At 40.4% G+C, this 27,634-nt stretch overlaps 1 protein-coding gene across 1 annotated transcript in view; it reads right to left on the reverse strand.

Moving 5' to 3' along the window:
* Positions 1 to 27,634, reverse strand: part of LOC126106466 (ADP-dependent glucokinase) — an 85,342-nt gene that overhangs the window by 29,118 nt on the left and 28,590 nt on the right. The window contains exons 3-5 of the mRNA XM_049912750.1: positions 24,821 to 24,917; positions 20,877 to 21,013; positions 4,096 to 4,259 (exon numbers count right to left, since the gene is read on the reverse strand). Coding sequence (XP_049768707.1) covers positions 4,096 to 4,259; positions 20,877 to 21,013; positions 24,821 to 24,917 — 398 coding nt within the window. The remainder of the gene's footprint in view (positions 1 to 4,095; positions 4,260 to 20,876; positions 21,014 to 24,820; positions 24,918 to 27,634) is intronic.

Consider the following 27,634-nt stretch of genomic DNA (forward strand, 5'->3'; position numbering starts at 1 on the left):
TGATTATTTTCAACAGTAACACATGTATTACTCTCAAGTATTACACAATAATGACACAAGCAACTGACGACAGTCAAAAACAAAACATGCAAAATTCCTCAACATTAGTCTGTCACAAAAAATTATAACCCATTTCACGATACGAAGGCAGACATGGAATTTGAGAGAGAGAGAGAGAGAGAGGGGGGGGGGGGGGAGACTACTTTTGTTGCTCTCCATGCATAGTGTAACTTATACAGAGCAGCCATTCAGTCTCACTTTCTTGGCTGAGCAAGGTACTTGTACGTTCTGAAACTACGAGACATATTGTCTATACAATAAGACCCATTAAGATAAAACATATCGTTGTCCGTAGTGCTGACTGAACTAATCACTGAAAATGAGCTGTTAAAGTCCCTCACACATTTGTTGGTTTCACTTTGCAAAACAAGCTAAAACAACACCTAAAACAAACAGTCACACTGCATGCAAGGTACAGCCAGGAATTTGATCCCTCAACACAACACAAGTCTGAAACTTACTATGAACTGTGTGGCATTTGTAGATCTTCAGAAATGAATGAAGGAAAATGAAGTAGCGTTAATATTTTGGGAAAGCTGTATAAATGTGCACACTGGAGAGAAAAGTGCAGACCTAGCACAAAAAAATATATTGCTTTGATGACTACTTTAAAATTGCCACATAGCAATTAACTCCATATGGAATGTTTATAGGCATCCCAGGCAACAGAGGACACTAATTCTTTACAAAATTTAATTTTATGTTACCCAAAAGCAAAGTGAAATCTGTGAGCGAATTTTTCGTCCAGTATCAGAGAGATGGATCATGACAGGTGATGAAACTTTTTTTTTTTAATGTTAGTGTTAGTTCTGAGTAGCAAATTACTCCGTGGTGTAATTACAATCGAGGCTGAAAAACAACAATTACAAATGAAGCTTCAGTCTGTGAACAAAATCATGGCAGCTGTTTTTTGTGACTGAAAACAAAAATTAATTGTTTTGAGCAATTTAGAACATCAAAAATGTTCTGTCTAACACATTTGAAACTGATGTGCCATTCAAAATCTATGAGATGGGAAGCTTGAAAACTGAAACTGTCCTAATTCATTAGAATACAAACCTTGTCATAAATGCAGATGGTACTTTCTGCACAACTCTCAGCCATTACAGCGTGCGCGCGCGCGCGCGCGCGCACACACACACACACACACACACACACACACACACACACACACACACACACACACACACACACACACACACACGCGCGCGCGCGCGCGCGCGCGCGCGGTGGTCTACTGCCTCCGCCTGAGTGGACACTAATAACTGCAACCAAGAAACAGCTGGACCCCACAGTTGGACACACTGCCAACACAATGTTCTTCATTTCAGTGACTGCTTCACAGGCTGTGCCATCTGGATCCTTTCTCCAGCTTTTCTTAACTGCACATGTGAGAACTCTCCCTGCAATATATTTAGTTTTCTGGCCTCAACCTCTGTTAGTCATTCCCCTTACTCACCTAGCCACTTCCCCGTTCCCATTCCAGCACTACACAGCCCTCTATTCCACCAATGCACCAAATGTCTTTTTATGTCTCTTCTTTTCTGACACCCCACCTCCTTGCCCTTCATCTAACCTCCCAACTGCACCTAGCTGCCCTACTCTCTTCCCAACTCGTTTCTGTATGCTCCTACAAGCAGCCCTTTATCATCCCTTACATCTACCCTGCGATCCCTCCCACTCCCCGCCCAGAACTCCTCCTCACTCCCACCACCCAGTTGCTTCTCCCATCATACGCTGCCACTTGCAGTTTGGCCTTAGCACCCAGAACTGTGGTCATGTGCGGGTTGCATTTGCGTGCATGTGCGTATTTCTGATGGAAGTCTGTTAGGACGAAAGGTTACTTGCTGACAGTCTTTTTGCTGTGCCTATCTACAACTCAGCATCTCCGCTAATGAAGAGTAGTAACTATCCTGTTCATGATATTGTCATTATTCCATCCTGGATTTTCCATTGTTTGGTAATGGCAATATTCTACAAGCAACTTTAAAAATAAAAGAAGTCTGCTGCATGGTATTGAAAGTGCTTTGATAATTATGGCATTTATGAAGGAAAATTGATGATACACTGTATCAAAGGACCTAATTTCCTTCCCAGGTATGTAACATATTGCAGAGAGGAGTATATTTAAGAAGCAGAAACAAACTCTACCTTAAATGTTACGGTCTTCAGTCCTAAAACTGGTTTCATGCAGCTCTCCACGCCAGTCTATACCATGCAACTATTGTCACCTTTGCTTAAAGGCTCCACTCTACATTCACTGGAACATGCACTGGAACCTCCTTACTGTGTTCCTCCTTTTTTCTCTCCCTACAACTTTTACCCCTCTCCTCCCCACACATTTCCTTCCATTACCAAAATGGTGAGTCACTGATGCCTCAGGATATGTCATATCAAGCAATTCTTTAAGTCAACTTGTGCTGTAAATTTCTTTTCTCCAATAATCAATGCTTCATTCACCTACATCTAGATTATTACTCTGCAATTCACACTAAAGTGTTTGGCAGAGGGTCCACAGAACCACTTTCAGACTGTTTCTTGACTGTACCACTTCTTTATAGCATATATGGAAAAATGAACACTTACGAGTGAGCACTTGTTACACTTATTTTATTTGGATGGTCACTTCCCCTATGAAGGTCTGAGTCAACAAAATATATTTTCATTTAGGAGAGAGTGTTAGTGATTAAAATTTTGTGAAAAGACCTTGCTGCAACAAAAAATGCCTTTTTAATCATTGTCATCTTGACATGCATACCACTGCCACTCTTTCACGATACTACAAAAAAAGTTGCCCTTCTTGGAACTTTTTTTATATCCTCCATTAATCCTACATGGTAAGGATTCTATAATGCACACAAGTACTCCATAAGGTGACAAACAAGTGTAGTGTAGAAATCTCTCTAGTAGCTTTGTTGCATCTTTTAAATTTTCTGCCAATAAAACACAGTTTTTGGTTTGCCTTCTGCTACAACATTTTCTATGTGAAGATTCAGTTTAAGTTGTTCGTAATTATAATCCCTCGGTATTTAGTCGAATCAACAATTTTTAAATTTGTTTGATATTCATGTAAGTGAAATTTAATGGACTTTTTTCACTATTCAGCTGGAGGACCTCGCACTTTTTATTGTGTATGGTCATTAGCCACTTTTGCCAATTTTTGCACCACACACATCTCTTGTCTAAATCGCTTTTGCAATTTGGTTTCATCTTTCAGAGACTTTATTAAATGACAGATGATGGCATCATCTGCAAATAATCTGAGGGGGGCACTCAGAATGTCTCCTAAATCATTTATGTAAATTAAACAGCAGAGAACCCACAAACAGCTCATTGGAGAACCCCAGACATCACTTTTGTTTTACTTATTGACTTCCCGTTAACAACTATGAACTGTGATGTTTCTGACACCTAGTCATGAATCTAGTTGCACAACTGAGACAACACACCATTGGCATGCAATCTGATTCTATATCTTATTTTTAGTTATCCCATCTAATTTTCAACATTCTTCTGTAGGATAACATTTTTAAGCTCTTATTCTCTTCTTGTGTGAACTGTTCATTGTACACATTTTACTTTCGTACAAGGCAACATTCTGGACAAATAAATTCAGAAAAAACTTTGTAACACTTATCTTCAATATTAACGAATTTACCATTTTCAGAAATGCTACTGCAAGATTGTGCTTCTTGCAGTCCCCAACGCACTTAAAAGTTTTATTTCTTCACCATGACTTTAAATTACCTTTCCAAGTTCCTCCTCTATTTGCAGAATAGGGAGTGAGATTACCTAATGTATGGTCTTCAGTTTTTTTCCAGTGAATACAGACGTAGCCCTTTACATAGCATTAATACTCGTACAAACAACAATACAAAATTCTGCTTGTCTCTCTGTACAACAGTGCCCACATGACATCCAATAGCATTTCAACCTGTACATCCGTACTGTTCCAGTGACTTGCAAAGTAATGTTACAGACCCACCCAAATGCTCATACAAACAGAGAAGAGAGGGAGATACTGCTAATTCTAACCTGTTCATTCATACCAAGAGAATCTGCAAATGGAATAATGTACATGGCGAGATCGTGCAGCATCTTAGGCTCACTGAAAGATGCCATCTCAAAGTGCACTTTTGTGGAAGCGGGACGGCTGCGCATCTGCTCCCGCACTCTGGCCAGCAACTGCATTCGTTCCCCTACAAAAGTTGGAAACAGGGATACATGAAAAAGTCTGAGAATCTGAGATAGAAATGCAACAAACAAACATTTTGTGCCGTTAAAAAACACTAACAGGGTGGTCCATATGAAAGAATATATAAAAATATAATAAAGTGAATCAAATCATTTTCATTTGTTGTTCCCATCACTACACATGGCAGCTGACATCCATCTACTTGTCTCAGCATGACAAACTGCCTTAATGCTAGCTGAGAAGACAAACCTACACATCATTTAAATTGACCCTCTCCCACACCTCTCTTCCTTCACAATAGAAAACACTGTATTACAAATTACACTCACTCGCCTACACCAGAAACTTAATACTGTACTCATTGGACGATCCTGAACACATAACAACCCTGAATATACGACAACTCTGGATATATAACAGTGCCCTTTTTCAAAGAGGCTCTATTAGAGAATTTTATTTTTAACATATTCCAACTAATCAAAATTACAAACTGTTTAACGGTATAAAGAATCTGCCTAAGAAAGTTAACATTATACCTATTTAAACTTTGGCAGCTTACTGATTACGTACGTTCTGACAATGAAAGGACAAATAAATTAAACAAAAAGAAATTATTTGTAATAATTTTTATTTTCACTTCCTTCTTTGCTTACTGTTATGTCAATCTTTTGAAGTATTACAAATTTTAACAATAATAATAACAGCAATAATCTTGAAGTAAGACATTCTTGGTTGCAAAATGTTTTATCTATTATTGGCAATGATGCATTTCATCTTTGTGGGGTATCTTCAAATTAACCTAGGGGTGTAAAACAACACTGAGGCATAGGTAAATGGGGGAAGGGGGGGGGGGGTAGTATGAGGCAAAGTTCCAGCCTGTGTAGCCGTCTCTACAACTAACATTAACTGTGAACCTATGTAAGAAGTAATGTGGTTAGCCAACATCTATTCTTTAATGCCAGCATATGGCATTAAGATCAAAGAGCTTTCAGCTTTTGCTGAGCACCTAAAATTTGGTGGCCACCAACACTGAGGGATTTACCCATACTCCATAATGCCCGCAAAGGAAAATAGCTAAATCTTTTAGAAGGAATGGAAATTCTTAAGCATTCCAGTGTATAGAAAGATAGATTACTGAATTATCAATTGGTTAGCAGAAACCTGTTTCATTTTGATATTATGATAACCACAACACAGCCCCATCAACAGCTTTTTTTATCGTGAATGTGATGCTACATTATTTTTTCCATAACCTTCTAGTGGTTATTTATGTCCTGACTTGTTATGTTTTACTCTCATTTTAAGTTTTATTGTTAGGCAGATTTTAATAATTTCATATTCTACAGATGTCATTTTACTCCTACAAAGCTTGTGTCTTTGCACTTATTTTATCACTATACCTGTACTAATTTAACCTTTATAATTGTACTGTTTACATAATTTATTGTTTACCACATATGTAATTTAGCTGTGCAATCGCTTTTCTTAAGTACGTTGGTTAACCAATGCAATCTACCCTTAATGTCTGTTACTACAGTTGTATAACCCTGTCTTTATGGCACTAGGTCTCTGTGGCAAGCTACGAGGTCAGACGTATTTTGTGTCCTCCACCACATTATATTTACGTTCCATCTGCTGTAAGGCCAGTATTACACTATCATATTAGTTTGACAATGAAATATGATCAAATATTCATCAAATTTCTTTGACAAAGATCTTTGACGTTGCGCTAAAAAGGGGTATTACATGTCGTCATATATTTCTTCAAATTTCAAGACGGCTGATAACAACTTGTTATTATGCGCTGCAATTGCTAGTACCACAATTGCACTGTGCGTGTATTTGGAAGAAAAGCAGCAGGAGAAAAGGAAACGTACTTGGATAAAGCCATAGATATTGGGTCAAGATAGTAAAAGCATTCTGCAAAATTTATTACAAGAGCTGCTAGTGGAGGAGGTAAGTCATATATATAAATTACTTACGAATGGATGAGAGTGTATTACAGTATTTGCTCAGTACAGTGGCTTCTCATATTACAAAACAGAGTACTCTTTTGAAATATGCTGTATGTGCAGAAGGCAGACAAACTGTGACAGTGGGATTTCTTGATACATGGGAGAGCTACTCTAGTTTACAACACCGCACTCCAATACCACATTGCACATTAACCAAATAATTCCAGAAATGTGCGAAGCAACTTATAAAGCACTGAATGGGGAATATGTGAAGGTAAATAAATGTTTAGTACACAAGATGGGCAATAAGAACTATTTTTATTTTTGAATAATTTAATTAATGGAATTAGTGTTCCAACAACTACAAAATTAATAAAAAGTACGAAACAGATGAAGCGATTTTTAACTTGTGGCATCCAGAGTTCAAAAATAAACAAAGTAGAATGGAAAGCTAAGTTTGAATTTTTTTTATTTTAGAGTGTGACCACATCCTCTATTCCAGATTGCTGAAAAGCTGCTTGGATATTTCCAGATGTAGCTGTGATTGTGGACTTGAGGTCGCCTGCAGCATATTCCAGATGCCCATCAATACACAACTAATAGCACGCACTCCAGCTTTGAAGCCATGTTTACAAACACACAACAGAGGCATCAAATAGCTGTAGCGACGTCAGCGCTCCAAGTGGTTACATTTCACATCACACTGAACAAAAGACAAATGACTTTTATGATCAAATCTACAGCGAGGCCCTAGATTTGATCATATTTATTTGATCATATTTATTTGATGACAGGCGAGATTTGACAAAGTTCCCTATTACACCATCAAATTTCTTTGGCCAAAATATTTGACACATCAACTTTGACAAAGAAATATGATAGTGTGATACCGGCCCAAGCAATGCTCAATGCTGTGTATGGTGGAACGTGGTTGGCTCTGTGTTATGTAAGCTCTTTTAAATATTTTTCTTGGTTTGCCATAGTTTCTCTTTCCAGTTCATATTGTAGTTATATTTTGGCATTTTAATCCCAGATTTAGGTCTCTTATGATTTTATTTGCCTAATGACGACAGGACAATGGTGGACGGTGTTCTCTTATAATCTTTATCTTCATGCCATATGCTGGCATACAAGTTCACAATTATTGTTAGTTTAGAGATGGCTACACAGCCTGGAACTTTAGACTCATACTACCACCATCCCGCCTGCTTTTGATGTACCTATGGCTCACAATGTTATTTTAATCTCCTACGTCAATCTGAAGATGTCCTACAACGATGAAACACTTCATTGCCAATAAAAAAGATCAAACAATTTGCAACCAAGACTGTCTTATTTCAAGAAATTCATAACCAATTGCTGTACCAGTCACCCAGCATGTAATGGAACCAATTTTAATAATAATATCATCATAAACATCAGTAGATGTACTATTATCTGGGATAACAGTTTAACCTAACAAATGAAAGGAAATAAAAAAAGGTCCATGTATTCCTAGGTATGAGCAGCAATGAAGTTCATAATCCTGTTTGTTACAAATATTTGGCTGTTTCTTCCAAATATGTCGAGATTTCAGAGGTGATGGTTAGGGTCAAAGTGACGGTTAGGTTGAGACCTCATAGCATGGCTTAAATTCTACACCTACATTTATACTCCGCAAGCCACCCAACGGTGTGTGGCGGAGGGCACTTTACGTGCCACCGTCACTACCTCCCTTTCATGTTCCAGTCACGTATGGTTCGCAGGAAGAACGACTGCCGGAAAGCCTCTGTGCGAGCTCTAATCTCTCTAATTTTACATTCATGATCTCCTTGGGAGGTATAAGTAGAGGGAAGCAATATATTCGATACCTCATCCAGAAACGCACCCTCTCGAAACCTGGACAGCAAGCTACACCGCAATGCAGAGCGCCTCTCTTGCAGAGTCTGCCACTTGAGTTTGCTAAACATCTCCATAACACTATCATGCTTACCAAATAACCCTGTGACGAAACATGCCGCTCTTCTTTGGATCTTCTCTATCTCCTCTGTCAATCCGACCTGGTACAGATCCCACACTGATGAGCAATACTCAAGTATAGGTCGAACGAGTGTTTTGTAAGCCACCTCCTTTGTTGATGGACTACATTTTCTAAGGACTCTCCTAATAAATCTCAACCCGGCACCTGCCTTACCAACAATTTTATATGATCATTCCACTTCAAATCATTCCGTACGCATACTCCCAGATATTTTACAGAAGTAACTGTTACCAGTGTTTGTTCCGCTATCATATACTCATACAATAAAGGATCCTTCTTTCTACGTATTCGCAATACATTACATTTGTCTATGTTAAGGGTCAGTTGCCACTCCCTGCACCAAGTGCCTATCCGCGGCAGATCTTCCTGCATTTCGCTGCAATTTTCTATTGCTGCAACTTCTCTGTATACTACAGCATCATCCGCGAAAAGCCGCATGCTGCAAGTGAAACGAGCAGCTATAAAAATAATGAAATCTCAGCTGTCACAAATATTATGTTGTTTCTTCCGAAGATGATGTTATGTCTGAGGTTGTGGTTAATGGTGGGATCTGAGAACAAATATGTATTGTGTTTCACAGCCATACTGACATGAAATGTGAAAATATTGTCCTTCACCTCTTGCTTCCAAACACTATCGGCCTGCTATTTTCTTTAGCAGGTGACACATCCCCTTTTGCCCCCATCATATCTTACAATGAGTGCTGACAACATTGCTGTACAAAACACTGGCCCCATCTAGACCTTTACGATCTCCTGCAGGAATGTACACATCTTATTGAGCATTTGTCCAATTTCAAAGGCAATTCAATTCCTACTACAAATGAAATAACAACTAACTCAGGAAAGGATTTAGCTGCAATCTCTTTTTTCATTACCACTACAAAAATAGTGAAGTTTTTTCCTTTTGCTAGTGTGTAATATATTTTGGTAAAACTGACATTACATTTTCTCAGTGGGGCAAATTACTGAGTATTATTACTTAGTGACATCGTTCTCCAATCAATCCAGAAAAACAGTTAACAATAATTCACTGATAAAAGAATGGTGTCTATGTAGTGCAAGGAAGTTAGAATAGATTCTAACCTCCTTAATGCAGCATCACAGAGTTCGTCCACCTAACATCTTGTCACGTCCAACGAGCAATCTAGATGCTTAATGACACAAGAAAGGGGAGGACAGTCCGTTCAGTTAGCTACGTGGAGAAAGCTAACAGAGTATTTTGAAGGAGTTATGGAACTCTGTCAGAAATATACAAACAAATAGGCAAGACTTTGATAACTACAATCTTTAATTGCTTGTTAGAGCAAAACTGAATGGATGACCTCTATGAATGCACACTATTCCTGATTTTCCTACACTCATGGACAGAGGTACATGGCTAATTCAGAGATGCAAACACAGCCAGAACAAAACTACAAAAGTCCAGCCCTGGGTCTGACCTGCATGAAGGTTCCTCCTGGACCCCTTTCTGAAATGAACTTTCTCTCCAGGCACTGTCGTTACCGCTTTTATAGGCAGCATCAACCCCTTCTACGCTGGTGTCTGGCCACTGCCCTTCTGGGCCTCATATGTTACCATATAAGATTACTGTCAACGCTTGAGTTGCGCTTCGCCATGTGACCTCACGTGATACCTCCTGAGACTTTTTACGGTCGATGCCAATCCTATGGCATCCCCTTTGTATTATCAACAAAACTCACTCGTTCTGGCTTCTTTTCTAATGCCTGTTAGGCATTGCATATTTCAAGTATGCGACACCTCCCCCCCCCCCCCCCCCTTTAGGGAAAAGTTTGTAAGCGCTGTCCTCAGTGACTACAAAAGTTTTGTACTATATTCTTACTTGTTTTATTCATTCCGTATAATGGGAAGCAGATACATTTGTTTTACTACTCCGATATACGTAAATGCTCACACTTTTCTGTAACGATACATATCAATCAATCTTCTCTTGGAAAAGAACACATTTAAATTTCACAGATTACATCAACGTTACATTATTATACATACTTTTATCATGATTACACTTTCCTTCTCTCATAGTATAAGTATGCATTTTCGTTTTACAATTTACTCTTCTGGTTGGATGAGTATACACTTTTATTTTACAATCACTTCTACAATCAACTTCATCATTAATTACATTTTGTACATTGTTGCACACTTCGTAACATAATTACAATTTCATTTGTTTGTATTATTATGTTTAGATTGTATCCCCATTTGAGCTGTATATCCATGACTTTTACCTAAAAATTTCCATTTCCCTGTACCTCGGAGCACAATATCTGTACATCTTCCTTTGTGACAGATGACAGTAATGCCCTCATTCACAGGGGCAACAAACAGCCATTCATTATTACTTAGCGGTGTCCATAGCCTTTCATTTTAATACTATTAACTTTCACATGGAATCCTTCGGAACTTCTCACACTGGTTGCATCATCTTTCCCTCACATCTCTCATGGCCATATGTATACAAGAGAATGAGAACCTGTTTGCATATTCTGAGGCCCTGACCTACTGTTTCACACTGTAACTGTTTGCTATTTAACTTCATCTACTGCCATTTCACATCATCAATTAGCACTAGCTCTTTCTCAGAGGCAATATACTTAAATAACGCCTCGTTCCATCTACTTCTGATGGTAATGGCAGTAATCGGTAGAGGTTGTACACATTGTCCTTTACTAGTGAGATGTTCAGCACATAACATAAGATGTTTCGAGCTATGAAAACATCCATATCAATAATTCTGATCAACTGATAACCGCTATCATCCGTAAGTGCAACAGGGAACTGCTTATCCTTGATGTTGTCTTATCAGTTCTACATATTTCACGATCTGTACTGGATTGATCAGATGTGCTTCCAGAATGCCTTTCTGAGCGTTAACAATTGCTGATATTAACATACGGTATTCCCACACTAGCTTATTGAATATGCCCACGAGTTGTATTGACTGTTCATTAACAGTGATCAAAATGACTGCTTCCTGCAACCATTTGTCAAATTCTACTACGTGCCGGCTTGATTGTTTCATTCCGTGCATTTTTTGCTACTGAGTTTACAGTTTGGTTAAATCTAGTCAAAGTAGCTTTAACTATAGTCACTTGTTCCTTCGAAAGTCTGAGTAGCTGTTTCTTTTCTCCTTCTAAGATGTCTATGGTTCCAAACAAAATTTTACTGAACTTGCCCACAAGATCCCTTTTTCTTTAGACCAGTTTCATGCCATGCTAATTGTCCAATTAGTCACTGCACTTTTTCAATTTTTCCTATGAGCCAATTTAATGCAAATTCTAAAATTTACACACTGCTGCACTCATGTTCAGTAACGCTAATCTATCCTTACAATACATAATTGCCTGCCTCACGAGAGCCTTGATGTGTGCAAATTTTTCTTTCATTTGCATCAAGTAGAAATAATTCACAATTTTCCAAGTTACACTGTAAATTTTCATTTGCCCCAGGTTACCGTAATACAGTCTGGGAGACATCTGGAACTTGGTTACTTGCTTATGACGTTCTTGTCTGGTGTGCTCAATCCCTGTGAACAGGAGGGTAACGCCAGCAACGAAGTACGACGCCAACATCTAGAATTAGAAAAACTTCTTCGATCTATTGGCATGAACTATAAGATACTTCATTTCACTTCAGGCAGATTACGACATTAGACTCCTTTGTTAGTACTACTGTGCACAGACCTCGCCAATGCATATCTAACTCATGCGATCTGCCTCTTCTTGCACTCTCATGAAACGACAGAACCTTACCCCACAACGAAATTCCTTAGGATTTTGCATTCTGTCATAGTATTCCTTGTTCTTTATTTTACATTGCACACTGTGCTCTCACACCAGTGCATTTCTTGTATGCACTCCTTTAGCTCCGTCTCATAGCCATCAAAATTATACCTCATTCCAGCTGGATCTTTCTGCAGTATCCCTGGAATATTACATTTTCTTCCAAATAACAACTCATGTGGCATACACTCTGCCATACTGTGCGGTGCCTTATTACATACAAAAACTGCAAATGGAAGCCAACTGTCCCAATTTGTCTGCACTTCATTCACATAATGCTGCAACGTTTCTGTTAATGTTCGGTGCAACCTTTCTAACGCTCCGTTTGTTTGGTGGCGGTAGCTGGTAGTCTCCAATACACAGCAGTTTACACAGTCTTTTCATGATTTCACTCATGAAACTACTTCCCATATCACTTAACAATACTGACAGTATCTCGTACCTCTGTATAATCTTCTACAACTAGTACACGTGCTACTGTATCAGCACCCTGCCTGTCAATCACTTCAGCTATCATAAACTTCATCAGTGCATCTTGGAATATAAGAATATACTTGTTTCCACCATCCATCTGGTTTAATGGACCTACTATATCAATATCACACCTTTCGAAAATGTTTTGAGGTACTTTTGTGATTTTTAAAGGCCTCTTTATGTTTTTCCCAGTGAGCTTGTTCTTTTGACAAATTTTGCACTTTTGTCTGTGTTCCTCCATATCTTTTCTCATACAGTTCCACACACTGTACTTCTTTATTTGCTCATAGGTCCTTCCTATGTCCTGCTGTACTCCAATGGGAGAAACTGTTTTAGTATTGTGGCTTTTTTGCCTTCACTTATTTCTTCTGCCATCATCGGCTCAGCTGTCTCTTGTTTCCCGATATACTTTTCTATATCACCGATAAAGTTTTCACACTTCCGTATATAATCTTTCACAATTCTCGGCTCAGCTGTTTCATGTCCTGGTCCTTGTCGGCCATGCCTCCTACCCATTCACTTGTGTCAACAGCCCTGCTGTCTTTCCCAACCTGTGGGTCCCTGACCTGCACTACGGCTTCCATGTCGGCTGCGTCCTGCCCTATGCTACTGTTGCCTTCCAGTCGCACACCCGCCACTCTGACTTCTATTATTCGTGAAACCGCGTCGCTGGTTCGGTTCCGTTTGCCACTCTTGTACAAGATTTGATAATCATACTCCTCCAGCTTCAAACTAAACTTCATAAATCTGGATGAAGGATCTGATATACGACCTGGCAATGTGAGAGTTTTATGGTCAGTAAAAATCAAAAACTTTCTGCCAATTACAGACAGTCTCCAATATTTCACAGCCCTACAAATGGTCAACATTTCCCTTTCAATCGTACTGTACCCTCTTTCCGCCTTGTTTAGCATCCTCGAGGTAAGGCACTTCCAATTTTTCCCTGATTCAACAGAGCTCTGAGGCTTGACTGGCTAATGTCAGTCATAATTATGAAGCCCTTTTCAAAGTCCGGACATTGCAGTATACGTGGAGTTATCAGCTTCTCCTTCCAATACTGAAAAGCATTCTCTTGCTCTACACCCCACATGTAAGGAACTTCTTTCTTCAGTAATCTGTATAGCAGCTTCCCGATTTTACTGAAGTTGCTAACAAAATATTGGTAGTATCCCACAATGCCTAGAAATGTTTTTAATTGCTTTGTTGTTCTGGGCTGTGGATACCACTTTATTACCTTGATCTTCTGTGGGTCTGGCCTCAAGCCTTCAGCCGATATAACGGCCCAAGTAGCACCCTTCTTTTTGTAACAATTCGCCCTTGTCCAACTGTAACTTTAAGTTGTGGAGTCTCAGTGTTTCAAATACATCTGCCAGCTGCACACTGTGTTCTTCTGAGGAGGAGCCGAATATGACCATGCCATCCAGGTAGATGAACAGCTTATTGCCTTGCAACCCTGTCATAATGGAGTTCATCAATATCTAGAATGTACTTGGAGCTGTTTTTGAGTCCCATGGACATTCTTTTGTACTCATAATGCTCATACGGCATCCTGAAAGCCATCTTCTCTTGATCCTGTTTGTCTAATAAAACCTGATAATAGCCTTTTGCTACATCCAGGGTTGAGACATACTTCATGTTTCCAAGACCATCAAGAATTTCGTCTATTCTTGGTAATGGATAAACTGAATTTAGGGAGATCTCATTCAGTCGCCTGTAGTCTGCGACTATTTACCACTTTTGCTTTCCACTTGCATCTTTCTTTTTAGGCAAAATTATTAACAGGAAGCTCCACCCACACTTGCTTAGTACTATAATATCATCTAACATTTTCTCAATTTCACATTGGAGTATGGCCTTTTGTACTTACTGTATTCTATAGGGTCATGAACATATCACCCAACCTTCCACTTCTGGCAGCAGTCTACTTTCATGCCTGATACCATCAGTGTACGACAATTTGTCTCCTAGGAAATGGAAAATATCACTGTATATGGTGCATAGCTCTATAACGGCTGCCGTCTCTTCGGCATTCAAGTAGCTTACTCGAATATTTTTCTTTAGAACCCTTATTCTCGCCTTCAACTGTGGTTTATTTTTACTGATATGATTTACTCTGAGGGATTCTCTCAACAATTCCTGCTCTGGAACTTCTTCGACTACTACCTGTGGACATTCTATTGATAGACACTTCTCTGTAGTGTTCAGCACATTTATTAGATATTTTCCCGATTCTACTTTTATCAAAGCCTCTGGTAGATACACGCCTTTTGTTATCTCCTGTTTTGGAATGACAGCCTTTCTCATTGCATTCGCCTCTATTTTTATCCAACACACCCATTCCTCTCGGGGTACAATTGTTATCGTTGAAATTCTGCTAACATTTGGTTTCCACCCTTTTCGCTTCTCTCTGGCAATCCTTGCTGCCTGTCACTGTTGTGTTTCAACTGCTAATGACTTTCTGTAAAAACTCACTCTCACCTTTTCACGTGTTTCTCACTTCATGCTTAAGCCTTTGTCGAAAGAGCTTTCTCTCTCTTTTGAAGTTACTGTGCGGAGTTCACCCAGTGATTCCATCTTCGTCTTGTGATGCATCTTTTGCTCAGTGTCTTAAGATTTTTCTGAAAGATCCTTGTCTTTCCTGCACTTCCATGACTGTATTGCCAAGTACCAGTCTTATAATACCTAACTGAACTGTGCAGAGCTCACACTCTTGCTCTGCCTTAATTTCAGATCCATTCCCCTTGATGAAGTCTCGGCCCACCAACTCATAAAAAGGAAAATCTTCCCCGATTACGTGGAACAATGCCTCAATTGCATTCCACTTCCCATTTGTAATCTGAGGTTTATGGTGCCTTCAGCCCTTGCAACCATATTAGCGATTCCCCGAATCCTAATATTTTCAGCTGCATTACATTTTCCGCCATTTTTCAGACTACTTTTCCAAACTAGGCTTATCTGTGTCCCACTATCAATGAGAAACCTCAGGTGATCATTAATACCTGTGTCACAGTCCACTTTTACAAACTCATTTTTGCTTTTGCAGTCAACTATTAATATCTTCCCAGGCAGGATGTAAGGTGACCGCTTTCTTATGCCCTTACTTAGTTTTCCTGGCTCTTACCTTTCCTATATGCATTCTGTGCATGGCAAGCACTCTCTGGGCAGTCTATCACGTTATGCCCTTTTCTTTGGCATTTTAAGCAGGTTACAGATTCATTCTGCACACGTGGGCCCCTGAAACTTTGCAAATTGCATTGTGAACATTTCACTAACGTTTCACTACTCTCACTCAGTCAGTTTCCTTGCGATTCCCTGGTGCAACCAGTCCTGCTTTTCGTATTACTTTATCGCTACAACGATCTTACATCACATGGCCTGTCTTCCCGCGCTTGAAGGACTTCGAGGCCTTCTTTTCATTTTGTGGCATGGCACCACTGTCTCGGGCACTCATCTTTTCTCGGGAAGAGGCTATAGCACTCTCCTCTGCCACAGTGATCTCTATAGCCTCTGCTATCATTAACTGTTCACTGCATGCTCACACTATGGTCTTTATCCTATTTTCATAAATGCCCTAGATAAACACAGTCTGGTTTAATTTCCAAACAAACGCAAGGCTACCTCTTGCAAGCATAGTAATCAAGTGTCCTTTTGTTGCCATAGTTTTCTACTAATACGGCTCACACATCTCACCAAGTGGCGCTTATGTCTCTAACAACTTGCTGCATGCTGAACCCACTAGCTTAGTTTCAACAAACTTCAAAAGAGTATGATGCAGCTCTGAGTCAATAAGAACAATGCTAAATCCCCGTTATTGAGGAACTCATTTAGAGTCTTCTTAGTGACATCGAAAGATTGAGGTGTTAATTTTAGCACATCCAACAAATTAACAAATTGCCTAGTGGGTTGCTCATGTCCGTCAGTGCCTGTGCTTGAAACATTATCAGTGTCATGTGACATGCCTGCTAATTTTTGTTTCATTCACCACGGAATTTTTTACTGACACCTTTCCTCTACAAAGTGTTGATCTTGTGCTGCCAGCTGTCGTCACCGCTGCAGCTGCTGTTGATGTGTGTCTTCAACTGTTTTGCGCCGCCGTCTGCAACCTTGGGTGTCTCTCTGCACTGCTGCCACTGTGGCCTGCCCCATGCTGTGTGTTGCCCACCCCGTTGTCTGTCGTCACAGTTGTCACTGCACTGCCTCTGTGTCGCCTGTTACCCCGCGCTGCCCGCCGTGGCTGCCGCTGTGCTGGTTGCTCTCATGCTGTTGTCCACGACCTGGTGCCGCCTCCTGCAACTAATGATGCCCATGCCATTGTCAGCCACCCCTGGCCACCTGCTGGGATGTCCGCTTCGACCCCGGGCACCATTTGTGTGCTGCTACTGAGGCTGCACCACTTGGTCCCGGCCTCCTCTTCTTTCTTCTTCAGGCACCGTCTGTACCTCGGCTTCCTCTTCTTCTGGAGAGCTCGTTTACTCCCCTGGCTCTGTCACTGGCTTGCATACGGGTTATCTAAGTAATGCAAAAGCGGATTCTCAAAGCCGTTCCATCATTTTGTGTGACGTTAGGCTGAGTAGGATCGATATTTTCAAGAAAGTGATCTATTCCTATAACTTGTGGCATGGCAGTTGCATACTAATCCACAATGAACACCCCACATCTGACACCAAATTTGTAATGTCATGCCCCAAGAGCAGTCTAGATGCCTAATGACACAAGGAAGGGTAGGACGGTTTGTCCAATTAGCTACATGGCAAAGGCAAACAGGATATTTGAAGGAGTTATGGAACTCAGTCGGAAAGATATAAACAAATAGGCAAGAGTTGGATAACTACAATCTTTCATTGCTCATTGGAGCAAAACTGAACAAGTGACTCTTGACTGTACACTATTCCTGATTGTCCTACACCCAGTGACAGAGGTACACGGCCAATTCAGAGATGCGAACAGAGCCACAGCGAAAAGACACAAGACCAGCCTTGGGCCTGACCTGCATGGAGAGATTTCCTGGACCACTTTCTGAACTGCTATCTTTCCAGGCACCGCTGCTACCGCCTTTATAGGCAGCGTCGACCCCTTCCACGTTGGCATCTGGCCACCGCCCTTCTGGCCATTGTATGTCACCATATAAGATTACCACCAACGCTTGAGTTGCACCACGCACTTCACCATGTGACCTCACATGATACCTCTTAAGTCTACGTCACTTTTCTGGTCAACGACCATCCTGTGGCATCACCAATGTATTCTCAATAAAGCTTACTCGTTCTGTCTTCTGTTCTACCGCCTATCAGGTGTTGCACATTTTAAATATGCCACAATCTTCGGCCTGTGTGGCAGGGGCAGCATGTGCTAAACTATGTTACGCAGCAGATGAACAACAGTTGGCCGCAGCACTTGCTCGTCTCACACGTAGTTAAATAAAAAGAAACCAAATCCTTGTGAAAGAAAGGATTAAATATATTAAATAATAGCCCATTCAAAAAAAAAAATGATAGACAAATTAGACATTGCTTGTGATCGCACCAGAGACAGGAGCACGAATGTTGGTGTCAACAATTTTGTGAAACAACCAAACCTTGACAAGCTCTTCAAAATAAATGTTCATGTGATCTCACATAAATATAAGATGAGCCCTAAAGTAATCTATTACACAACATAAAAAGACTGACCTCAGCAATAGTAGTTTAATGTGTCAATGTAAGACAATGTTGTATTTTTTGAATGATAAATTTTGGAGGAAACCTCATCTTAAACTCAGGTAAATACAGTACTTAAAGCTAACAGGTCAGCCATGTTATCAAACCAAACACTTGTGCCAGGCCACTGCAGTGTCACAAAATCATTGACACAAATGGTAACACTCCTACCACTGGTGCAATCACAGGTAGTGTCACATTTAGCTATGTTCTGTATGTGTATGGCCAAATTGCTAGGTAATCTGCTTTAGTGAACTATTAATTGTTAAGTTTTTCTTTCACAATGACTAGGTGTAGCACAATCTTATCCGAAACAGCTTATATTCGTGTAGTATTTCCAAATGACAGACACAGTGTATAAACTTTACTTAGATAACAAATTTAGATGGCATTACTCCTACCTGCTTTGTGCAGCTGTGCTGAAATCCCAGCAATTTGCAAATCTGAGCACAGAGCATCTACCTAGAACACTTGACGCCAATTTGACTTTCTTCGGATGCCGTCTTCATGGTGTCACAATTTTAACGGCAAGTAGTGTACACTGCAGAAAGTTTTGACCAGGCAATACAATAGCAAAGCTCAAGCTACTGTGACTATGACAGCAACTGCAGTGTAGACAATCCACACGATTACTGCAATGCTCAGTATAGTGATTGGAAACCCAGGATTCAAGGCTAGTTGGCTGATTGGGGGAGAAGACCAAACAGTAAGGTCATCAGTCCCATTGGATTGGGGAAAGATGGGGAAGGTTGGTTGGTTGGTTTAAAAGAAGGGGGAAGGGACCAAACCAAGAGGTCATCGGTCCCTTGTTCTTAACAAAACAATGCCACAAGTGTGAGAATAAAACAGATGAGACATATAACACAAAACGGAAAGAAAGGAAAAACCACAAAAATTAAGGAAAGGCAACAAGCCCTAAAAGGAACAAAAGAGCACAAGAAAACAACAGAGATGCTAGAAACAGAAGAGAGTAAAACAAGAAAGCAGATTACAGTGGCTGGCCAACCATGAAAATAAAAAGGAGAAGCCAGCCACTCCGCAACACATTAAAACTTGCACCCTAAAAGCATTAGGGTGTAGGACACAGAGGGACAAAGGACATGCCTTAAAACCTACATAGAAGCATAAAACCCACTATCAGGGATAAAACTTAAAAACTAAAGCTGCTGCTGAGGCATCGTCGCCCAACACCGAAGGCAGTGAGCTTGGAAAGTCCACCAAAGAGTGGCTAAAAGTGGGCAGTCCTGTAAGAGGTGGACAACTGTCATTTGGAAGTCACAGCGACACAGAGGTGGGTCCTCGCGACAGAGCAGGTGACCATGCATTTGCCATGTGTGCCCAATGCGGAGCCGGCAGAGGACAACCGATTCCCTGCGAGAGGACCACTTGGAAGACTTCCACACATTCGTCATCTCCTTAATGATACGCAGCTTGTTATGCATACGGTTATGCCATTCCGTCTCCCAAAGCCTAAAAACCCTGCAGCTTAAGACAGAACGCAGATCAGCTTCGGAGATATCCATCTCCAGAATGGTTTCCGCATCACCTGTTTGGCCAGCCTGTCGGCAAGTTTGTTGCCTGGGATTCCGACGTGTCCAGGGCTCCACACAACACCACTGAATGACGGGACCGTTCCAGGGCATGGATGGACTCCTGGATGGGCACTATCAGAGGATGGCGAGGGTGACACTGGTCAACAGCTTGTAGGCCGTTCAATGAGTCAGTACGCAGTAGAAATGATGCACCAGGGCACAGGCGGATATGCTCAACAGTACGAGATATGGCCACCAGCTCTGCAGTGAAAACACTGCAGCCATCTGGCAAGGAGTGCTTGCAGTTCAATATGTCCTCCATGAACATACACAAAGCCTATGTGACCGTCAGCCATCAACCCATTGGTGTAAACCACTTCAGAGCCCTGGGACATGTCAAGAATCGAGAGGAAGTGACGCTGGAGAGTCACAGGGTTAACTGTCCTTAGGGCCACGTGAAAGGTCCAGACGAAGCTACGGCCAACGCAGACACCATGAAGGTATACGTGATCGGACCGCAAGTAGAGTTGGTAAAGGGAAGGACTCCAGTTCGATGAGAAGGGACTGCACGCAAACCGCAATCGTTAGCCCCGACCCGGGCCGCCGATGCAGGGGAGAGACTGCTGTGGGTGGGAAAAGGAGACGGTAATTCAGATGCTCAGGAGAACTATGAATATGTGCAACATAACTGGCGAGCAGTTGTGCACGTTTCATCTGCAATGGAGGGACCCCAGCCTCCACCAGTACACTGGTCACCGGACTCGTCCTAAAAGCTCCTGTCGCTAAACGAACGGAAAGATGGGAAAGTAAGATGGCCATACCCTGTCAAAGGTCTATCACTGTCACAGTCCTATTGGACAATACTACAGGTTCTGTCATGAACGAGAAATATGCATAGTGTAAGTAGAGCAGTAATTTTTCAGATAATGCAGAGCTCCAAGTGGTAAAATATTAACATGTTGCATCTAAGTCCCAGTTTAACACTAAAAAAGTGTTTTTATATCCTCTGATGCTGTCTTAACACCTCCAGGTATAGGGATATTGTGTTGCAACTGATATTCATAAACTCTGAAAAATAATAAACTCTAGAAACAATTTGCACTGTATGTCTCAAAATGTTAAGAAAACTTTCAAGTACTCACCAAATTCAAAAGGATAATTGTCCATCATTTGTAAACCACTAATTACAAGCAGATCTGGCTCAAAGCTGTCCAGGACTTCATCAAAGCCTTCCATTGAGCTCAATGTTGGATTTGTCACATCATTGTGGACAATAAACCTACAAATAGAGACAACAAATTTCACTTATTACAGTATGTTAATAACAAATCAAAGAAATTGGAATTTTTGGATGAATAACAACTTAATAACAAAATATATTCACATAATTTCTGATACAAGCACTCCACATAATACTGTTTACCTACACTGCTAACACTACATTATCCTTAAGAGAATCTGTGTTGCCAAATTAAATATCAAAATAGTTCGTATTCATCAAGATCACCGACTTTCTCGGTGATCCACTCAAAATGTTACACTATTTTTTATAAATTAAATAGAAAAAAATCATAAACTGACTATTAAAAACATCTATAACAGAAAAAGATCATCTCTCAATCAAGCAGTGTGTGCACCTGGAGCAATGAAATCACATTTTCAAACTGAGTGTCGCTAGAGAAAGCCACAAAGCTAGCACACTCCATTATGTCTAACAATTAGACCTCAAAGCTCATAACATACTTTTAGTAATTAAATTATTTTCTTTCTCATTTTCATTAATCACAAAATACATTCATGGTTTTATACATTTATATTCCTAATCTGTGATGGCATGTACTACACTTGGCTGGACTATACTCAAAGAACAACAAAGCAGAAATAGGCTAACTGGAAATAACAAAGTATTTCACCACTAAGTAATATGTATGCTCGTATTTTCCTTCACTCCTCCACTTGCTCGTTTATATTTTACCTCATTCATTCTCTCTCTGTCTTTTTGCCAGCATACCTTCTTTCCAGTAAACTCTTTTTACCACTTGCAATCAACAGAATATAAACAACTATATCCAGGTAGATCACATCTCACTGAATAATGTGATACATGCATATAGTCTTTTTTCCTACGTGATGAGCATTGACTCGTGCCTTCCCAGAATTTCACAATAGTGGAACTCCAGGACAGAACTGGGGTACATTCAATCCTTCCTCAATCTGAGGTGGGAAACCAAATATATCACTCTTATGGAGTACAAAAATTGTCTTGATGCAACATACCTACTCCACACGGAGATGCAGCAATTATAGAAGTCCAATCTGCCCATTTCCATACTCAAATAGTGGGGTCACAAAGTATGATCGAGCCAAGTGGTGGCAGAATACAGCAATACTTGCCACAACCTTTGCTTGCTACATAACATATGGGGTCCCACAGAGATGGGCACTGAACCCATTTCTCTTGTTAACATACATGCTGCAAATATCCTTACAATTTAAAGGATGGTTCAATAGCTACAACAGTTGTTGATGATGCGAGCATACTAATCTAGGGTACAAACTCAGCCCTACCAATCATAGTTCAGTTGATATCAAACAGGCCCACAACTGGTTCACAGCGCACAGTTCGAAAAGTAATGTCACAAGGACTTACATTATGCAACTTCCAACCCGTTTTTGCCAGAAGCAGACATTAATGGTCACTCACCAAATGAAAAGCTATGTGTAAAATTCCTTAGGGTGTAACTGAATGAGTTAAATTGGAGTCAGCACAAAATTTTTCAAGAGGCTCGATAGTGAAATTGGGGCAGCTTTGTACAGCTACTTTGTACTGATGGAAGACACTCTCAATGACTTTACTCTACTATTACTCATTTTCCTACTGAAATATCTCATCATTTCAGCTGTAAGCTGTGTGGCAATTGGAAAAACTGACACAGAAGTTGGGAGGAGAGAAAGTGACTCGCACTTCATCAATTGCCTTGCCCCTTCTGCCACCAGTTGTTACCTGTCCATCACAGGCAAGCATTGCATAATTGTATCGTTGCACTTAAAACACTGCAGCGGTCTGCTACACACAACCACACTTCCAGAGATAGACTGCTTTAAGACAACCTGACAAATTAGTGAAGTCAAAATTTATAACAACAGTCCCTCCTCCCATCCCCAAGCATCTCAATGACTTGCTTCACAATGTTTTTGAAGTCTGTTTTCCCTTCATCCCACCATCTCTTAAGAAATAATAACATCTTCAAAAATTTTGCTTAAGGGAATAAAGAACACAGAATTCCCCTATCCATCTGTATTTAAGAAGCAATTTGATGTGTTCAGCTGTCATTTCAATAATAAACAGTCACATTTACAATTCAAGGGTTTAATAAAGAAAATCCAGAATGGAATGCAAAAATATCAAGAAAAGGATAATTGCTACCCACCATACAGCAGAGATGCTGAGTTGCACATAGGCACAACAATAAGACTATGAGCTATCACTCAACAAGGCCTTCATCAGAGATAGAAAACACACACACACACACACACACACACACACACACACACGAGATCACAGTCTCTGGCTGCTGAAGCTTTTTGTTGTATGTATCTGCGACTCAGCACCTCTGCTATACGACGAGTAGCCACTATCCTTTTCATAATATTGTTACATTCTAGGGTTTAAGCTGATCTGAATACTGAAGGATGACATATTTGAATATCCCTTCTTCATTCTATTTGTAACAAATGCATTTTGATGATGATAATAGTCAAAGCCAAATTGTAGGGGTGAACAAGCTTGATTATCTCGTGCACGGCCAGCTGTGCAATGGAGAGCTGGGGTACTGACTGGCAATAGCTGATTGACAACCTGCTGCCGGTAATCTGCCTCTTCCCTCCCTTTGGTGCAGCACACACAGGAGTGGTATGGCATGGCACTGACAAGACTTTACATTAAACGCTAAATTATCTTGAATTTCCACACTTTAAATGAATTAAAATAACAGTGTGCCACTTGACTGTCTCCATCACGTGTCACTTATGAGTGCCACTCGTGGATACAGATGGACATGGTGTGGGCCACAAAGTGACATGTTGTGTAGCTGCCACATCACCTCTATATACAGCGCTTCACTTGTTAACATGGACATGGCTCAAAACAGCTAGCTACCTGTCCTATCATGCCACCACCATACATCCACAACACAGCAGTGCATACTGCCTTATCCCACACAAGTTCTCCGAATTGTACTCTACCCTTAACATTTTCTGTGGTCACATAATCCTCTTTGTCCTCTGTGCTAGTTCATGTTCCCAACATATTTCCTAAATGGAGACCCCACCCCCTCCCACCCTCCAGAATTCTGACTTAGGTTGAGTTTAATGCATTTTATATTTCTAACCAGATTTTTTCGTTAGTTGTCTCTATTTAGCTATTGCTTGTATATCATCTACCATCAGACAAGATCCAAGAAAACACTGTGTCTGGAAAACACACACACACACACACACACACACACACACACACACACACACACACCGCGCGTTTTCCGCAATTAGATGGAGTTTAAAATTGTTGAGAGGTTATTCTATGCCGAAAATTTTACCATTTTTATTTAAGGTTAAAGGATATAGTAATGACATGATCTGCAGTCACTGTATAGTTACAGAAATTAAGTTGTCAGCCAGCAATGTGAATTCTAATTTAATGTTACTTGGGAACTTCAAAATAGTGTGCAGATATGAACGTACAAGAAGCATACAACTGGGAAACAATCTGCAAGAAAATGACTATACCAAAGCAGAAACACCTCCACTGAATCTTTCCTGCAGAAAATGATTACATTAAACAAATTCACAGTTTATGTTACACTGTGATAAACACTCAGGAGTGTTGGAGATTTTACAGTACCATGCTCCCTATTACTCACGTCCGAACAAAATATTGTGGGATTGGACAGCTATGACACTTGGAAATGTAAATATCATATTAATGTATGTACGTTTAGTTTATAAAACATGAATAACAAATTCCATTAATTTCTGCTGAAACCCACTGATTATCATACACGTAACTGGTCACCAGCATTACATTTACCTGTTCGCTCTAGGTGAAGAGTACTTTCCCCACACCTCTCCTGCTTTGTACTCCAGAATCAAATGGACATCATCTCTCGATATTTCCCCTCCATAAACTGCAACAATTAGATAATCACAAAATGCTGTTAATTAAAGAAGCATTATACACATTAACACTTATTTTGTGTTTCAGTCTGTCCATAACACTGACATTTATAACTAAGGATGAGATTTATAACATAGGGTTGCACTTTATGGTGGAGAAAACTTGCTTCAATATACTGAGAGAGAGAGAGAGAGAGAGAGAGAGAGAGAGAGAGAGAGAGAGAGGTGTGGCGGTTGGCACACACCCTACCAGCCATTGTCAGTTTTCATGAGCTGGAGTCACCACTACTAGGTCAACTAACGAGTGTGTCCTGGGTACATCAACAGCACATGGTGGTCTGGATGGTCGACCATCCAATTGCCAACTGCACCCGATGGGAACCAGTGTATCAACCATGGCACAGTCACTCCTACCTCAATATACACTGGGTGGGAACAACAACAACAGCAACAAAGTGAATCACATTTATAATAAAGGTGTTTATTTCTCTCAGCTTGCCATCCAGAATTTTTATTACGTTTCGACAAACTTGTTAGCACTACAATTTATCTGACAGTATCATGAGCATGAGTGATTATGGGATCTGGTTGATGATGAGTATCATCATAAAGAAAAGAAATACAGGATGGCTACCGTGGGATGGAAGGTGGCGTCAAGAAGCTCCTGCTAAATTAAAGGTGGGGATGTGGGGGCAGCACACGATAATAATGACTTTTCCTTCGTATCAGCTGAGCTATACTAGCCATAGGCAGTAGTGTAACTGCAGTTTTTGAACATAAGTAATTTCTATGGAATAATATTCATATAATTAACATACCTTCAGATATTAAGTACTTTAAAATTTGTGATTTATAAAGCTCTCAATAAATTCAACTTCAAGGCAAAGTTAAAAATACAGAATTACTAGATTTTATGAAATTCTTGAAATGCCCTGAGACTTCCCCAATTTTTCCATGCAAAATGTAATTCCTTAAGACTTCCAGATTTTCCAGAAGGATTGTCGCCCTTGAAATAAGACAGGTGGTGTGAGGTAATCGTGTGTCAGTCTACATAAAAATCAACTAAAGGTTTTGACAATATTTAACTTTTTTGTCTATTTTAAGTAGCCATGGAATATAGAAGAAATGCAAAATGTCATGCTGTTTTGAAGCTGAAGTTGATCTGGCATCACTTCAGCTTTAATTTGAAATGATTATATATCAAAAAAGAAAGATGATGAGACTTACCAAACAAAAGCGCTGGCAGGTCGATAGACACACAAACAAACAAACATACACACAAAATTCTAGCTTTCGCAACCAACGGTTGCCTCGTCAGGAAAGAGGGAAAGACAAAAGTATTTGGGTTTTAAGGGAGAGGGTAAGGAATCATTCCAATCCCGGGAGCGGAAAGACTTACCTTAGGGGGAAAAAAGGACCGGTATACACTCGCGCGCGGGCGCGCACACACACACACACACACACACACACACACACACACACACACTGGTGTGTGTGTGTGTGTGTGTGTGTGTGTGTGTGTGTGTGTGTGTGTCCTTTTTCCCCCCTAAGGTAAGTCTTTCCGGTCCCGGGATTGGAATGACTCCTTACCCTCTCCCTTAAAACCCACATCCTTTCGTCTTTCCCTCTCCTTCCCTCTTTCCTGATGAAGCAACCGTAAGTTGTGAAAGCTTGAATTTTGTGTGTGTGTGTGTGTGTGTGTGTGTGTGTGTGTTTGTGTTTGTTAGTGTGTCTATCAACATACCAACACTTTCGTTTGGTAAGTATCATCATCTTTATTTTTATATACAGGGTGTTACAAAAACGTACGGCCAAACTTTCAGGAAATATTCCTCACACACAAAGAAAGGAAATATGTTAGGTGGACATGTTTCCGGAAATGCTTACTTTCCATGTTAGAGCTCATTTTATTACTTCTCTTCAAATCACATTAATCATGGAATGGAAACATACAGCAACAGAACGTTCCAGCATGACTTCAAACACTTTGTTACAGGAAATGTTCAAAATGTCCTCCGTTAGCGAGGATACATGCATCCACCCTCTGTCGCATGGAATCCCTGATGCGCTGATGCAGCCCTGGAGAATGGCGTATTGTATCACAGCCGTCCACAACAACAACGACTGAGGTATTATGTGGCCACTACATTGTGGCAGTTTCAGGTGGGGAGTGTTCTGAACTATTGTTGCGCGAGATACTGGTAGAGATCGAACCTGAACTACCACTGTCAACAGCAGAAAATAATTGAGCTATATCCACTACCAAATGCTTTGTATACTCCAATTTGCTTTGTGGATTGCTTGTTTTTTTCTAATTCTGAAATGAGTGAAGAGACTAATCCTCACACATAAAGGGATTCTAATGAGACTCTCACCATAAGAAAAGGAATCAGCAATCCCTATGACCGCTATGTCAGATTTGCTTTTGCGGAAGCACAGAATGCGGACGTAGGATGGCAGCCCTTCAAGAGGGAGGCTAGGCTTATTCCCCTGCACTGCTCCTCTCCTGTCCTCAGACAGTCCAAATTCTCATTTGTTAATGGTTGCAGCTGACTGCCATGATATACTGTGCGCAATGCAATTATCAAATTATCAGCAAATGGATCAAATCATCAACAAATGGAGTGAACTTACAATAAATGTATTTGTTTGTTGATGTATAAAATGAGAAATTTTACTACCTTACACCAAACACGAGATGGCCAAAGACATTCAGCCAAACTGATTG

The sequence above is a fragment of the Schistocerca cancellata genome, chromosome 10 (assembly GCF_023864275.1).
Source record: "Schistocerca cancellata isolate TAMUIC-IGC-003103 chromosome 10, iqSchCanc2.1, whole genome shotgun sequence".
Classification (NCBI taxonomy): Eukaryota; Metazoa; Arthropoda; class Insecta; order Orthoptera; family Acrididae; genus Schistocerca; species Schistocerca cancellata.